The sequence below is a fragment of the Stegodyphus dumicola genome, chromosome 12 (assembly GCF_044657685.1).
Source record: "Stegodyphus dumicola isolate Sdum_Otavi_A_Nest chromosome 12, ASM4465768v1".
NCBI lineage: Eukaryota > Metazoa > Arthropoda > Arachnida > Araneae > Eresidae > Stegodyphus > Stegodyphus dumicola.
The window spans coordinates 116081377-116097143 of NC_140779.1; the positions used below are offsets into that span (position 1 = coordinate 116081377).

At 34.4% G+C, this 15767-nt stretch overlaps 2 protein-coding genes across 9 annotated transcripts in view; one reads left to right on the forward strand and one right to left on the reverse strand.

Moving 5' to 3' along the window:
• LOC118181291 (FMRFamide receptor-like) overlaps window positions 1–14896 on the reverse strand; it is a 647035-nt gene extending 632139 nt beyond the window's left edge. For 6 of the 8 annotated variants that reach the window (XM_085806839.1, XM_085806834.1, XM_085806838.1 and 3 more), the window contains exon 1: window positions 14729–14896. The gene's annotated coding sequence lies outside the window, so the exon portion shown is untranslated. Of the gene's footprint in view, window positions 1–14461; window positions 14602–14728 lie in introns of those variants that run through there. The other 2 variants (XM_085806836.1, XM_085806833.1) reach the window with 1 other exon arrangement.
• LOC146993735 (protein GVQW3-like) lies at window positions 10443–10841 on the forward strand. The gene has a single exon (XM_085827418.1). It carries the CDS (start codon window positions 10443–10445, stop codon window positions 10839–10841), a length of 399 nt encoding a protein of 132 aa, XP_085683544.1.
• Window positions 14897–15767: the final 871 nt, after the last annotated feature.

The following is a 15767-nucleotide window of genomic DNA, read 5'->3' on the forward strand; positions in this document are numbered from 1 at the left end:
AGTTATTTATATTAATAAATATATCGTAAGCAATAACCTAGGCTGATTACTTTTGTCTTGGAGATCGTTGTGTGGTTTCAACTGCTGTGTGAAGTTACCCTTTAGGGCAGGATTACCACTGTGAGCATCAATAGCTAAACTTTGACGCTAAACAAAGAAGAGGAAAGGGGCGATCAAGTAAGAGAAGTACTTTTAGTCGCTTCGAAAGAATGACTGAATATTGAATGACTTTTGAATATTTTTCATTTCTATGAATAAGCAGACTCACTAAGGGACAAACTGTATTTGCATATCTTTTGATGAAACTTCAACATCTGTATTAAAATGGCTTACATTTAAAAGAAATGATAGCTTCCAAGCTGTGATATAAATACAATTATGAAAAAGTAATAAATATAATTTTTTTCAAAAATCTAATGTTTGTGTCATGATTTTAAATTAATTATTAAATTCCTCTGATCAAATTAAGTATTTCCTTTCAATCTCAAATTAACATGTCAGATTTATGACAGATAAATAGAATTCTTTTTTTAAAGTTCTGTTCGTTCTATTTGGTTTCCCATGTAGTCTTTTCCTGTAACTGGATTATTCTGTTAAGTTCCATAAACACATTTTTTTTATAAAATAAAGCGGCTTTATTTTTGTTTTTCTATTTATTTTCTCTTTTCTGTTTCTAAACTCTTTTAACAGGTAACTCCTTTCTTCATAAAATAACAAAAAGGAAGAAAATATTGATACGCATATTATGTGAAACATATAAATTGATAAGAATTAGAAGCATTAAATACTGCATGTTTTCAGATAGGCACATCTTCGTAATAAATCAGCTTTATTTTTATATATCTAACGCCTCAATTTAAGTATTTTAATGATACATGACACTATACGAAGAAGTAAAATTTTATAGTAATCAATAAAATCAACGGATTCGTGGATTTTTACAGAGTTTTTTTTAGATCAGGAAAAACAATTTCCATCACCTTACGTTTCAGTTTTGCAGTCATTCTAAATTTTAATTCAAAAAAAGATCTAACAAATAACCTCAAAGCAAATTCAAATTTATACTTGAGCGCGCATATTTACGTATGTGAGAAAGCTGGTAAATGCTTCAAAACTTTGCTATATGTTTCCTTAGACTTAAAACATAAAAAATATTCAGAGTAAAAAACAACGGGATTTATCCAAATAAAATTCCCATTAAGATTTTCCGAAAAAGAAAAGAAAAATTACCAAAATATTATTTCAATATTATTCTCAAAAGTAACTGATGGCTAGTTTCAGAACTCATTTCAGCCTTGTCGAATTTAATAATACAACATTCGGTTGTATATACTCTTTGTTCTAAGTTTTCGTTCAGTTCTCAGTGCTGGTGTGTTCACTGTCTGAACCAGCTTAAATGCAAAAGGTATAACCATTTACCAAAAAAGTCATAATAAACAATCTTATAAAATTTTAACTTTACTCCGCAACATTTTCTTGTCCAGTTTTGTTATTATCCTTACAGCAAAAACTTGGCATTCAGTTGAAAAACTAACTACGAAAATACCAGTATTCGAATCATCAAGAAACCCAAGACAGCAAGATTTTCCTTTTAAAATGATCTAATCTTTGAAATTCTGAAATATTTATCGAGTAGAATTTTAAGTCGTCTAAACAGTTCTCTTTGTACGTTTTTCAAAATGTTTGTTCGTTCGTAAAGAACAAGAGTTATTATGGAGGAAAGTAGGAAATTTTAATGTCTAGTATTTTTTACCAAAAAATTATCAGATGTTAATTCGGTGCATTAAATTAGCATATGTTACTGGAAACAAAGAATACGAACTTGATTTTAGTTAACTTTGAGAGTAAATAAAGACTTCCAATAAAAAATAAATTAATATAATATTTATACCAGTAGTAATTAGAATTTCATAAACTTCTCAAGAAAACATTAAAAATATTAAATGTATGTCTTATTTGTTGAGTGGTAATTTATGAATGATGCAATATAAAATGACTATTAGTTGCTAATTCTATATCCAGGCTTAACATGGTTTCATGAAGAATAAAATACTGGCCAAAATTCGCATGCCTTTGGACGTGCGGCGCACCACACAAAGATAAGAAATTCATGCATTCGGTCCCCCACAAGTCTCAGCTTTCGAGCTGTTATGAGGTGTGATATGACATGCTTTGGCATTGCAGAAGCAATATTTTTTTCAGTAACACCGCCATTTAACATAACATAAGTCACAACTTCATGATCTATGTAGGCATTTTCAGCGATTTGGACTGTGTTTGTCATCAAGGCCTCTCGAAGTCAGAAGGCCAACTAACGCAACCATCATATTGCTTATATGATATCGTTTCAACTATAACGAATCAGAGGACGCAAAATACAACTGAAAAATTAACATGATATAACTAATTCAGTCTGAAGGATGTTTCAGACAGAGCAAGAACAGAGAACGCTCTTGAACTCTCAACTAGAGAGATTCCTGCAGCAAGCAAGAACCTCACATAATGAAAACAATATTATCTTTCCTATGTTTTCAATACTAATTGGTTTCGTTATGCATTGTTAACAAGGCTTCTATTAGATTTATAATAAATTTGTTTTTAGTTTTATATGCAGTAAGTAATATACAACCTACCCAAACGCAACAAATCAGTTTGGTCAAGTCAATACATGGAGTCGCCTCATCACCGTCGCCAACGGGTCCGTGACACTTAGACGACAACCACTTAACCGACGGGACACTTAACCGACACCAGTTAGCCGACAGGGCATTTAGAGGACACGGACACTTAGCCGACACGGAAACTTAGCCGACAGGACATTTAGCCGACGCAGACACTTAGCGGATAGGTCATTTAGCCGGCACGGACAGTTAGCCGACAAGACATTTAGCCGACAAAGACACTTAGTCGACAAAGACACTTAGCCGACAGCACATTTAGCCGACACGGCCAGTTACCCGACACAGAGAGTTACCTGTCAGGACATTTAGCTACGGGATACTTGACTATCAAGACATTTAGTCAACAGGTTACTAAGTCGACATTGACGTTTAACTGACACGTACCCAAAAATTATTTAAACTATCAATTACAAAATTTCTCGACTACTCCATAAGTTCAATATTTAAGTCATTTCTTTTACCTATCAGTAAAATTCATTTTTCGATTCTCAAAGATCTCATATGGGCTAATCATTATTGTGTTATTTTAGCATTGTTTGATATGTGTCGTGCTGTTTGGTGTACATTGGCCAAATTGAAAAAGCTCTTAATTACGTTTAATATGATTACAGTCACTTAATTACGTTTTAATATAATCTTCAAAAATTATCCTTAAAGCTAAACCGAAAACGAGAAAGAGAAAAAAAACTAAATTAAATGAAAAATGAAATGAAAATTTATACATTTTTAACAGATATTGCGAAAAGTTATATTTTATAAGAAAACATTAATATAACATTGTGTCTTGTCGGCTAAATGTCCTGTCGGCTAAGTGTCCCTGTCGGCTAAATGTCCTGTCGGCTAAGTGTTCATGTCGGCTAAGTTTCCCAGCCGGCTAAATGTCTTGTCGGTTAAGTGCCCCGTCGGCTAAGTGTCCGCGCCGGTTTGATTTTCATGTTTGTTTTAAGGTAAAATATGTCGTTGTTGATCCAAATGACAAGGCACATGCAACGTAATGTATTCTATGTGAATGACCAATACCCATCGGTTATTTAGTCGTCTCATCACTGAAAATGGTACCAAGGTGCACTATAGAGAAAGACCGATTTCATACATATGAGGATAGGGAAATTTTATCTCAGGTTTGATGGAGACACCCCGGGAAACAGTTACAGGGTGAAACATAGCGGACGAAAACGTTGCGGAGAAAACAACGCAAGGAGAAAACATCGTGGGACGAAAGAAAGCGAAGAGAAATCATCCTAGTTCTAAAACATCGTGACACGAAAATTAGATCGGCTTCAATAACGTTAGTCAAAAAGGTTATGGTCCAAGAGATGAAGGTATCCACCGAAAACATCGCGGACGGAAACGTAACGGAGAAAACAACGCAAGGCGAAAACGTCGTGGTACAAAACTCCGTGGGAGAAAATAAAGCAAAGAAAAAACATCACAGTTCTAAAACACCGTGGTACAAAATATCGTCGTCGAAAATAAAGCGGTTTAAAACTTTGACAGTTTTAAAACATCGCCGTAGAAAATATGGCTTTAAAATAATGCATCTACAAAATATCGCATGACGATAACATCGCAAACATATCTTTTTCAGGTTTTAAAAGTTTGAAATGTTTATTCGTATAATGATTTGTATGGGTTGGAAAAAATAAGAAATATTGTTACCTACATATTTTATATTTTTGAGTTAACAAATAAATTTTTACAAAAAAATCAAGAAGGAAACGTAAAGAAAATTCAAAAACAGAAAATGACTAGGAAATAGTTAATGGAAATTTAAATTTATGTAGTAGTTAACTATTAAAAGTCATTATTTAATTAATCTCTTTTATAAGCTGTATTGGAGTTTTTCATGAAAAATATAGTTTAAAAACGAATTTCAGATAAGTAAAGTAAAAGAAAATTATTTTAAAATTTAACAATTAATTAAACAATTTAAAATAAGAAACCTCATTTAGTTACTCATTCTTCCTTTTCTAATCTTTCTCCAACTATACGTTTTATGAAAAACTAACAACACAACTTTATAAAAGAAAACAATTGAATAATATTTAACAACATAAGTTTAAAATTCCTTTAACTCTTATACGTTGCATTAATGTTCTACTGGTTTTCAACTTTGGAATGTTTAAGTCTCCTTCTTGCTTCTTGTGCAAACGTTTTTTAGTTAAGGGGACTCATACACCTTAAAACCCATAAGATCTTCGAATATGTGACTGTTGCAAGAACTGGAATAATTTATTTATTTTAAAAGCAATTACCTCCAACGTTTTACAGCTGACTATATAATATAGCTGCTTTCTGAAATAGTCATCAGAAAGTTTGTGTTGCCTCAAATATTTTGATAATTTAATCCGCTTTTTGACAACATTTTTCGTCATGTTTCCACCTGGCGCGCACAGTTTAAAACATTCCGTTGCATAATTTAATTCCATATTTAATATATAACTTTTATAACATCTGGAAACTACTGTGAACCTAAAATTCTAAAAATGTCATGTTAAATTTTTATTTTATTTTGAGTCGAGTTTATAAAATGTATTTTATTAAAAAAATCTGTAATGTTTTCGAACATAAATTTTTTTAATACTAAAATATTCATCAAATTTTCGGTTCAGTTAGAAAATAGTGGCCATATAAAGAATTCCATCCAATTTCAAGTATGTACCATTAGCCATTTTTAAAATATCATGCGCGCAAGGTGGAAACATGACGAAAACTTTTGTCACAAAGCGGATTAAATTACAAAAATATTTGTGGCAACACACACTTTCTGGTTACTAGTTTCTAAAGTAGCTGTATTATGTAGTCAGCTGTAAAAAGTTGGAAGTAATTGCTTTTAAAATAACTAAAATATCCCAATACTTGCAACAGTCACATATTCGAAGATCATAAGGGGTTTAAGGTGTATGAGCCCCTTAATTCAAAAATAGGAAGTACGCAGGTTAAAAACATTCCTTGTTCCTTCTAGCGCTCACGAATTTACAAATTTTAAGGCTTGAAAATAGATGCCTGCGATGTTATTGATGATTTTGCAGATGCTTTATTTTTTATTACGATATTTTCTACGACGATGTTTTTGAACCGCTTCTCTATCGACGACAATTTTTTTATACTATGATGTCTTAAAACCGCGATGTTTTCTGTTCGCCTTCTTTTCTTCTAAGGCATTTTATCTAACAAGGTTTCGACGTTTTCGGCGGATGCAAAAGGAACGGATCTGAGAGTACCCTACCCTTCTTCCCCTGCCACCAAACCTCTTGAAAGTACCTTCGGATCGGAATTTTATTTTGAGAGATCTCCTGCCACACAGACACTACGTGCTTAAAGGCACGCAAGCCTCCTCCGGTTTACGAGCCTGAGCCCAGCCATAATTCAGTGAACAGCACTTATCATTATACCAATCAGAGTTGCAAAGTCAATATTTAACTTTAATTATAATCTCACTACGAGATTTGAATTTGCAATATTTTAAAACCTAAAACCAATTTATAAACAAGAAGTAACATATCTACCCCATCTGAATATTTAAATTTCATTAAAGTAATAAACGTTTCTTAGATTTTAGAAGCGCTGCGGCGAAGATTTTAAGGGGCATTTTTCAAGCATTATTTCATGATTCGCCTAACTTAGGATGTAATTAAGGTTGTTTGTGTGCTTTTATAATCCAATATTTTGAATTATAAAGCAGATATTTGTATTTTGATTGATATGTGACACAGTTAAAAAATTCATTTGATATAATTCGTATAAAATAATTTTGAATACCATAAAAGGAAAAAAAAAATCACAAATTTATTTTAACGTTCCTAATTCGGATCCAAGGTTTGCCTATAACACAATCAAAAGCACTAAAACAATTTTAATTTAATTTAAAATTTACTCATAAAACAACTCTTGCGCTGGTTTATAACTCAGGAGTTTCACGGACTTCACCAACATGTTTCACTTCGAAGTTTTTGTTTAATTCCGAAATGTGTATCTAAGTGCCTGGAAATGAACACTTTGATATAAAAAATGAAAGTACTTTGAAAGAAATTAGTACACATTTCCGCGAATAACTTTATCATCATAATGATAATGATCATGCTATTGATGAATAATGATTATCGTGCTCTTAATATAAAATTTAGTATTAGATGGAATCTATATTGAAACAAAATTAAGAATGCAGCTGTTTTCTTCCACTCTTCAACTACATTACTGAACTTAAGATATTACTTCGCCCAGGACAGGCCGGGTATATATAGCTTTAACCTACCCTTGATAACATTCCCGAAGAATGCGTTCTAGATTGTTCTCGCTCCGTCAATGGCATATCGCCAAATGCAGCCAAACGAGTAATATCGAGCCAAATCTGGCAACCTTGCCCTCTCTGCTACTTTTTGACAACCTTAACACCTCTTCGCAGGGAAGCTATCTTACATCAGCTGGGCCTTTCGCAACAATATCTATGCAACGAGCACTCTGCCACGGCGTTAGATTTAGGAACGCGCCTCATGCTCTAACAATTTACTCTGCGGTTTTACATTTTCAATGACAAACACACGGCTGTTTTCAGGTAAATGTTTGGTAGTCTCGTAATTTCCCGATTTCCGAGTTGATAAAGACAGGTTTAAAGATTACAGATTCTTTTCTCTGGAACTAATTTGTAGGGATTGTGCCTATAACTAAATGTAACTTGTGGCAAATCCTCCGACATACATGTAAGAGATTTATCGCTATGTGTAGTTTAGCAACAGAAACGTGCTAAGATTGTAAGAGACCACTTTATTAAGAACTCGAATAAGTTGAACTGAAGTCACTTCTGGTGCTTACAGTCTCGACCAGTATGTATGGCGTAACCTCGGAAGTAGAGTTTTAAATTAAAACTAAGTCTTATTTAGCCAAAGGCTACGCAGAGATAATAGGCGTGCAAGTTGGTGTTACCCTACACCGACATGACAGCACAATCTTTAAGAATAAAACAACGCCCGTAAACAAAAAGGCTATTGCAGAATATCAACTAATAACGTGGCCTTCAGCAGGCGGAACAGGCTCTGACTAAAGCAGTCTCAAATCCTGACTTAATATACATGCGAGATAAATTTGCATTCTAGCAGGAAAACGGGAAGGGAAAAGGGAGAGTAAAAATTTTCAACATAAAAGAACTGGTTGATTATCATAAATACCTTACAAATTAAAAAAGAATAACACCCGTAAATAAACTATAAACCATACAATAACTTAAAGCGAATATTTGACGAGCCATTCAATAGTCAGAACAAAAACTTCTAGCATGAGTTATAGAGAATTCCCCAGAGGAAGCACGTCAAGTCGAAGCTAACAAGCTCCTTCCTCATTTGCCAGACATTATTTTTAAAATGGTATTTAATATCAGTAAATAATGCAGAAAGAGAGAATATTTTATTCTTTATTAAAATAATAACGGTATTTATGCTCCATTCTGGATCACTAAAGACATCTTTTACTATAATTAAGTAGAATAAGCAACATGTTTCTCCAATGCTATTGTTAAGGAAAAACTGTGATCATTTTACTTCTGTTAAAATATACTCTGCTGCAGCTAAATATTGGCATCAAAGGATGTGGCTCGTCAATAGCCAACAGTTATAAAGGTCCAAGCAAAGTGTTTAGCAGACCACTTTCTACGGATTATCATCTATCCTACAATTACGTAAATGCATACATGGTCCGTTCGTCGATAACACTTAAGATTCCTGAAGTTAGCGATTAGTTTCTAACCAATACACTTGCTGTGCTTGTTTTGCCTCGTGAGGTACTTCTATCGATAAACGAGTCTTTTCTGACAGGTGGAATAGAGACGATCTCGGCCTATATTGTCTTCGGACATCTTCACTAGTTCGGAATTTTTTCAAGGCCTATATCTAATGCTGAAAGAAACACTAAGTTAGAGAGATGCTTAGCTGAGTATAGTCAACCTATATTCCGTCGGGGTTCCTGTTTATGTTGCTTGTGGCTTATCCCACCCTATCGACAATAATATCATATCAGGTCTCTCATAGCAAAGCAAGCCCACGATATTTATCATGGCAAGGGGTCAAGACTGCGCTTGTCGTTGGCAAGACTCTTGAGCACCATATAGATGACAGTACGACTTTGCTAAGTTCCACCCCCTATTTTGAAGGATAGCACTCCGGGAGGATAGTTCCGAGAGTCTTCCGCCCCCTCTTCTCTCCACCACCAACCTCAAGGGGACTTTCGGCTCTCCGCATATTTAGAGTGCCCCCGTGCCACATAGACATTACACATTTACAAACATTCATGCCTTCTTCGGGATCCGAACCCGGGTTCTTCGGTACGGCAGCCAGCGTCACTAACCACTATCCATTTTGGGAGCCCCCCTGGGTTTCTACTACACATACTGTCACCCCCTCTTAACATCGAGGTGGGGCAACTGACTGCTTTAATCTTCGATCCGTACTCAGCACTCAGATAAGGTATGAATATTTGCAAGGATGGATCTCATCCGGCGTATCCGGCAGATCAGAACACGTAATAATGACAACTACAATAATCAATCTCGTTCAATGCTGTACAAAGTGTAATAGTTAGGAGATTAGTGCTCGTATTCTGTTAAGGCAAAGAATTCAGAACAATTTGCCTCATAAGGCTTACTTTCACTGAAAAGTCTATAGAGAGAGAGAGAGAGAGAGAGTTTATACATATAGAATTACAGTACAACTCCGATTATCCGAAATCGACTATCCGAATCGCTTTCAGAAGAAGAGAGAGAGAGAGAAGAGACAAGAAAAGATAAGGATGACGTACCACTTGAGGAATTAAGAAACATATTCTTCTGAAAATTCCTGGATGTTCAGTTAATGCTGAGGATACAGCAGAATGGATGGTGTGTGATTCGTCAGACCCTGGGTTTCAAATTCTAAATGATGATGAACATACTGAAAGTGTGAGAGAAGAAAGTTTCGAGGAAATCGATGTCCTTAATGTCGATGTTGAAGCAGACACGGGACCTACAGCTAGTGAAGCTTTTGCCGGCCTTGAAACTGCGTTTAGTGAATGGAACATCAGCCGGAGTGTGAACTTCATGCAACTTCTCATTGTCAAGTGGATGCGTGACTTGGCTGCTTCAAAAAACGTATGAAGCCTACTTTCACTGTGATGTTCAGCAAGCAATGACTTTGAGCACTTGTACGTATTGTACATATAACATGTGCGTAAAAGTGTTGCCTTTTCATTCTAATTAACTAAAACCTGTTTCTTTAGCAATAGTTTTTTTTCTCCCATTTTCAACATACTGAATTTTAATTAAAGTATACGTAAACCTTTTCTTCGGAAAAAAACCAAGTTTCAGAATTTTTGATTATCCGAATGGGGTCTGATTCCAATACATTCGGATAATTGGAGCTCTACTGTTATAGGTATGAAAATCTTACATAACTTACAGAGAAAGAAAATCATAGTGAAACCCCGGACAATTATTTCAAAAATACAACCTCCAGGTATGATTATCATTTACGTTGCAGCGTAACACAAGTCAACAGAACCCACATTAAATGGGCTATTCCCTCTTAAATTAAAATAAAATTGAATAAGATGTAGTAAAACTGTGTTAGTGCTTTTACGTAGGTTGATCCAAGAAAAAGTTACAAGCAGAAGCATTTGAAACGTAATAATTGTGGAGCGATTATTTCCACCCAGGGTGGTTGACAGATGGCGCTAGTTGTCCTACAGTGGTTCTACGAGTAAGTAGCGTCAGTACGTAGACACTTAAGAGCGACAGTAATGACACGACATCTAGAAAAGTGGTCTCGCATAGAGGTGCGAGCCGTAATTCGAACCTTATGGGCCAAGAATGTGGCCGCATCCGAAATTCACAGACAGATCGTTGAGGTATACGGGGACAAAGCAATGAGTAGACAACACGTAGCGAAATGGTGTCGTTCTTATCAAGCGGGCAGGGAGCATGTGGAAAACCGCAATATGGCAGCGAGCGGCAGCCCTAGTTCTTCAAGGACGGATATCAATACGGCACGTGTTGAAGAAATCATCCAAAGGGATCAACGAGTAACCGTGCATGAGATTGCCTCAGAGTTGGACCTGAGTTATGGTAACGTGCAGCGTATCGTAACCGATGAGGTGCGATATTCCAAAGTTTGTGCCCGCTGGGTTCCACGTGCATAAGGCCGGAGCATAAGGCCACTCGAATGATGTGCAGCCTCACATTTCTTCAGCGATACCAATCAGACGGCCAACACTTCATTGATCGCATCGTTACCGGTGATGAAACATGGCTTCATCACTTCACCCCCACATCCAAAAGAGCCACGATGGAGTGGAAACACGCTGGATCACCGACGAGGAAGAAGTTTAAGGTCACACTCTCTGCCGGTAAAGTGATGGCAACCGTTTTCTGGGATACGACTGGTGTTACCCTAATCGAGTATTGGGAGCGTGGCCATACCATTAAGGCCGATCGTTATTGTGCCACCTTAATGAAATTGCGTAAAGCCATCCGACGCAAACGGCCTGGATTACTGAGCAATGGTGTCATTCTTCTGCATGACAATGCCAGGCCCCATACAGCTCGCCAGACTCAAGAATTGCTGCAAAGGTTCAAGTGGGAGGTCTAGAATCACCCCCCATACAGCCCCGATTTGGCTCCAAGTGAAGCGATACTTATATGGCGATACTTATACAAGCGATACTTATACAATTCACCTCAAACGATGCAGTGAAAACAGCTGCTGAGTAATGACTCAATGAGCAGGGCCCTGATTACTACCAAGACGGGATAAACAAGTTGGTCGAACGTTCTGACAAATGCCTAAACATGTTTGGCGACTATGTGGAAAAGTGAAGGCCAGATGTGTCTCTTGATTCCCATTTGTATCTCGTTTCTATTGTTAATAAATACTTTTTTATTTGCCTTGTAAACGTTTTTTTTTGGATCTCTCCTCGTATAAGTATTTTTAATAATTTTCGGAATAGCTATGAATGCACAGTAGACACCAATATATTTATTTTTATTAAGAAATTTTGAGCTAAAAATTTAAAATTTACTTATTCTTTAAAACTGATTTCAATTACGTGATAGTCAAACTTTATGAAAATGGAATATAATAAAATTCTGAATATTCGAACAAACGAGGGACACGGGCTTCCGGCTTTTTCTCAATCTGAATACTTAATTTTAAAACAAAGTTATTATAATGACTGCAGAAGTAAGATCATATGTAACACAGCTTATCAAAATTGCATTTCAGTGCTGCATAGTAAATCTTCTGTGCATGATGAAGAATCAATACAATAAATATCATTAATCTTCTGGTTATCATACCTATTTCAAATACACATTAACTCTCCTACACATGTATACATGTATACACTCAGTGCACATGTATGTAGTTTGCATACATGTTGAACAAAAGCATTTTGATCATTCGTCGCATATATCGAAGAACAAAAACATTGCGATCACTCATTGTTATAAAACTGAAAGTAACTATAGGCAAAGGAAGATAAGCAAGAAGTCTTGTAGTCGTTACTTGTCTAATTTGTCTGACAACGGCCACAAGCCTACGACATTTATCGTGGCAAAGAGTCAAATGCGCCTGTTATTGGCAAGAATCTTGAGCACCATATAGGTGATAGTCCGACTTCAGCTCAGTTCCTCCCACCCCCTCCAATTTTGAGAAAAAAGACTCAGGAACACGGTTCCAAGGATATCGAACCCTTCTTCCTCTAGCAGTAACCTCTCAAGAGGGCTTTCGGCTCGCTACATATTTAGAGCCTCTACCGCTATATATGCCCTACCACACAGATACTGTACATTTACAAACATCCGTGTCTTCTCCAGGATTTGAACCCGGTCCATCTGGTGCGTCAGTCATAGTCACTAACTACTATTCCGGTTGGGCGGCGTACAAGAAGTTCATAGTGCTTACACATAAAGCTGTTAACAAAATGTCTTAATCTATAGCAATCTTATTCTTCAGATTGTATGAGCAGTAAATTTTAACGATGTTTTCCTGTGCATATTTTACGATGGCCAAATCAAAATGCCATACAGACATCTCGGTAAACTCCGATAGATTAATGTCGTTTGTGTGACTGTATGGCTATGTGGCTCAAGTCCACAAAACTGAGTCGGTGGTAGAAAAGCATGTAATATTTTAAATATTCCATTGCCGTAAAAAAACAGCTTACTGTTGGTAACAAATAGATATGCTAAATAATAATAATACCACAGCAAACTGAATTTCAGTAGCACATTTTAAACCCACAAACTACCACATATACTTATATAAAAAGCAAGAGTACCGGCTGAGCACTATTTGTGGAAAATTTCTCGGTCTGCAGAGAAAGATGTTTGTAGAAAGCTGTTTATGCCATTCAACTGCAAACAGCAATTACGTTAACAAATTACTTTATTATAGACAACACATTACTCACTCCAATAGTTTTCGCTTTAAATGAACAAGATTAAAAAAAAGGAAATTAAATGCTTCATACAGGCTGTTACATGAATTGGAGAATCTGGGTATGTTTCTAGCAATTTTAGCATACAAAGCTAGGATTTTGAGAAAACTACTTCATATTATTTTAAAACACAATCTATAAAAAACTGTAATAAAGTACTAAAACATTTACAGAAACACATTCTAAAATTATATTGTACAGTAAAATATTTGGCACTTTCTAAATAAAGAAAACTGAAGTTCAAAATAAGAATTAATATTATTTCCTAACACAGCGAGTTAACAAAATGAAAATGAAATGTAAACTTTTTTCATGCGAAAGAAATTTTCATCTCTTATATATTAATGAATTCACGTAATAATAATTAATTTTGTGATAAAAATAGTATAAGAAATGTTAAATCAAGTCATGATCAAATTATCCAGAATATTTTTACAGTTTCACCAATATTAACCAATAAAAACGGGCAATTTTATCTTATGAAATGCTAAACATAAACTTTTACATATTTTTAGTTACTAATATTGAAAAAAAAACAATGAAAACACCAAAGACAAACATCAGAAGGTCGTCAGATTATATTTTAAGAATCAGATAAAAAATTTATAAACAAGAATGTACAGTAATAAATACACGTCATAATTCGAAAACAAATTTATAATTATTTTGCACAAAGATTATTAGTACATTCGTTAAAAAACTCAAGATTTATCACAACAAAATTTCACAATATTTAGAATACTTTGAAACACTTTAGGGCGTTTATGCATACAACACAGGAGATACATTTTTTTCCAACCGAATTATCACGGTTGTTAAAAAACTTTCTTAATTTAATTGTATAATTATGGTACGAAATGAATTATCTGTTATAGTAAGAAATTTTTTGAAATTTAGGAAAATAAAAAATAACTTACTTTCTTGCACTTTAGAAGTAAAGTAAGTTATAATATTCTGATAAAAACTAAAATATAAAACAGTTTCTGAAATATTCAAGTAGTTTTTCCCTCCTTAAAATATAAAGAATTTCAGAAGAGAGCTATCAATAAAGATAAATATACCGAAATAGTATCATAAATTTAAATGTGTTTTAGAATATTAAATTTTCTATCGGTTACGGCAAGCTGCTGAAGTTTACATTTAACAGTTATATATTTCAGAAATTCTTTTAGAATAATTTTTCTCCTTTTTTACTAGAAAATTTCAAAGGATGTTTCAAACTACTGAACAAGTATTGGAATTTAAATTACTTTACAACTCAGGAGCTACTTCTTCAAGGCAGCAAATCGAATTTCAGAACTAACCAGAGTTCAGTAACTTACCCATTATGACTTTCTTATAAAATAAATAATAAAATCTTCGGAGAAGTCCAAATTAATATAACCAATTGAATTTTTACATCAGAACAAATTATTCTGTTATAATCTTTCTAGCAAAATTATTCCTTTTAAATATGTAAAAATAAAGTTCCGTCTACAGATAGAGTATAACTTTAGCGAATTTCATTGCCAGAGGAATAAACACTTTTGACTAAGTTCCAAAACTCGCTTTGAGTAAAAAAAAAGAAAAAAAAAAAAAAATCCACTCACCTGCTTTGAAACACCTTCTGACACTAACATAGGAAAAAAAAAAAGAATCTCAAGGAACTATAAACAGTAGCAAGGGTCTGTTTTATTTAAGGAATCAAGCGTCACAGTTAACTGTAACTGTCAAAGTCCTAAAGATGCCGAAGAGGATGAGTAGTGTGTCGGCCTACTGGGCCAAGTTCAGAACCAACCGCGCAATTTGTAGCTTGACTACCAGCGCCCTCTGTTGGATAACAGGTGGTTTATCCGGCGTGGGACATCAATAAAATTGTTGCGCAATCACCGATGGAAGAGTAAAGAAATTTCAGTACATTTTTTAGAGCTCCAGGATGAGAGAAATGTGGATTGCTTTACCTTTTTAATTAAATGGTTTTATGAAACGAATTTGAATAATAATTTTTCACCCTCTTCGATGCTTGACAGCCTAAAATTGTCAATGAACTGCACTTTTAAATTAAGTCCAAAAATTAAAATTTGATCATCGTGTAATTCTTAAAATAATGTTGATCATATATTTAAAAGGATTTATTTTTATATCGTGCTATTTAAATAGGTTTCTCTCTAGACCCTATATTTTCTGAAATTTTTCAGTTTCCTATTTTCGAAAACAATTAAATATTTCTTAAAAATGTTTTCAGAATTTAACTCATTTAACTCTTTTATTGATTTATTTATTTAGTGAGGAATTTTTCATGTAAATCCTAGTTTGAGAATCGACCTAATCATAGCTGTATTTTTATCTTGACATCATAGGAAAAAATGATAAAATAAAATATTTTGTAAATTAAACCGTTTTAACCTTAAAGTTAATTTAAAATATAAAAAATATTTTTAGATATCATAATATTTCTGATTATACATCAATAAAAATAAAATTGCGGAATGACTAATATTTCTATACTACTACTATTTGAATTACACTGTCAAATTCTTATTAGTTTTGTTCTGTTTGGTGTGGTTTAACATGATTACGGCAACGCTCTTGAGGACTATCGGCCTTGGTGGAGGACTTTCTAATCGAAAGTGGCTCTTATATTCGTTA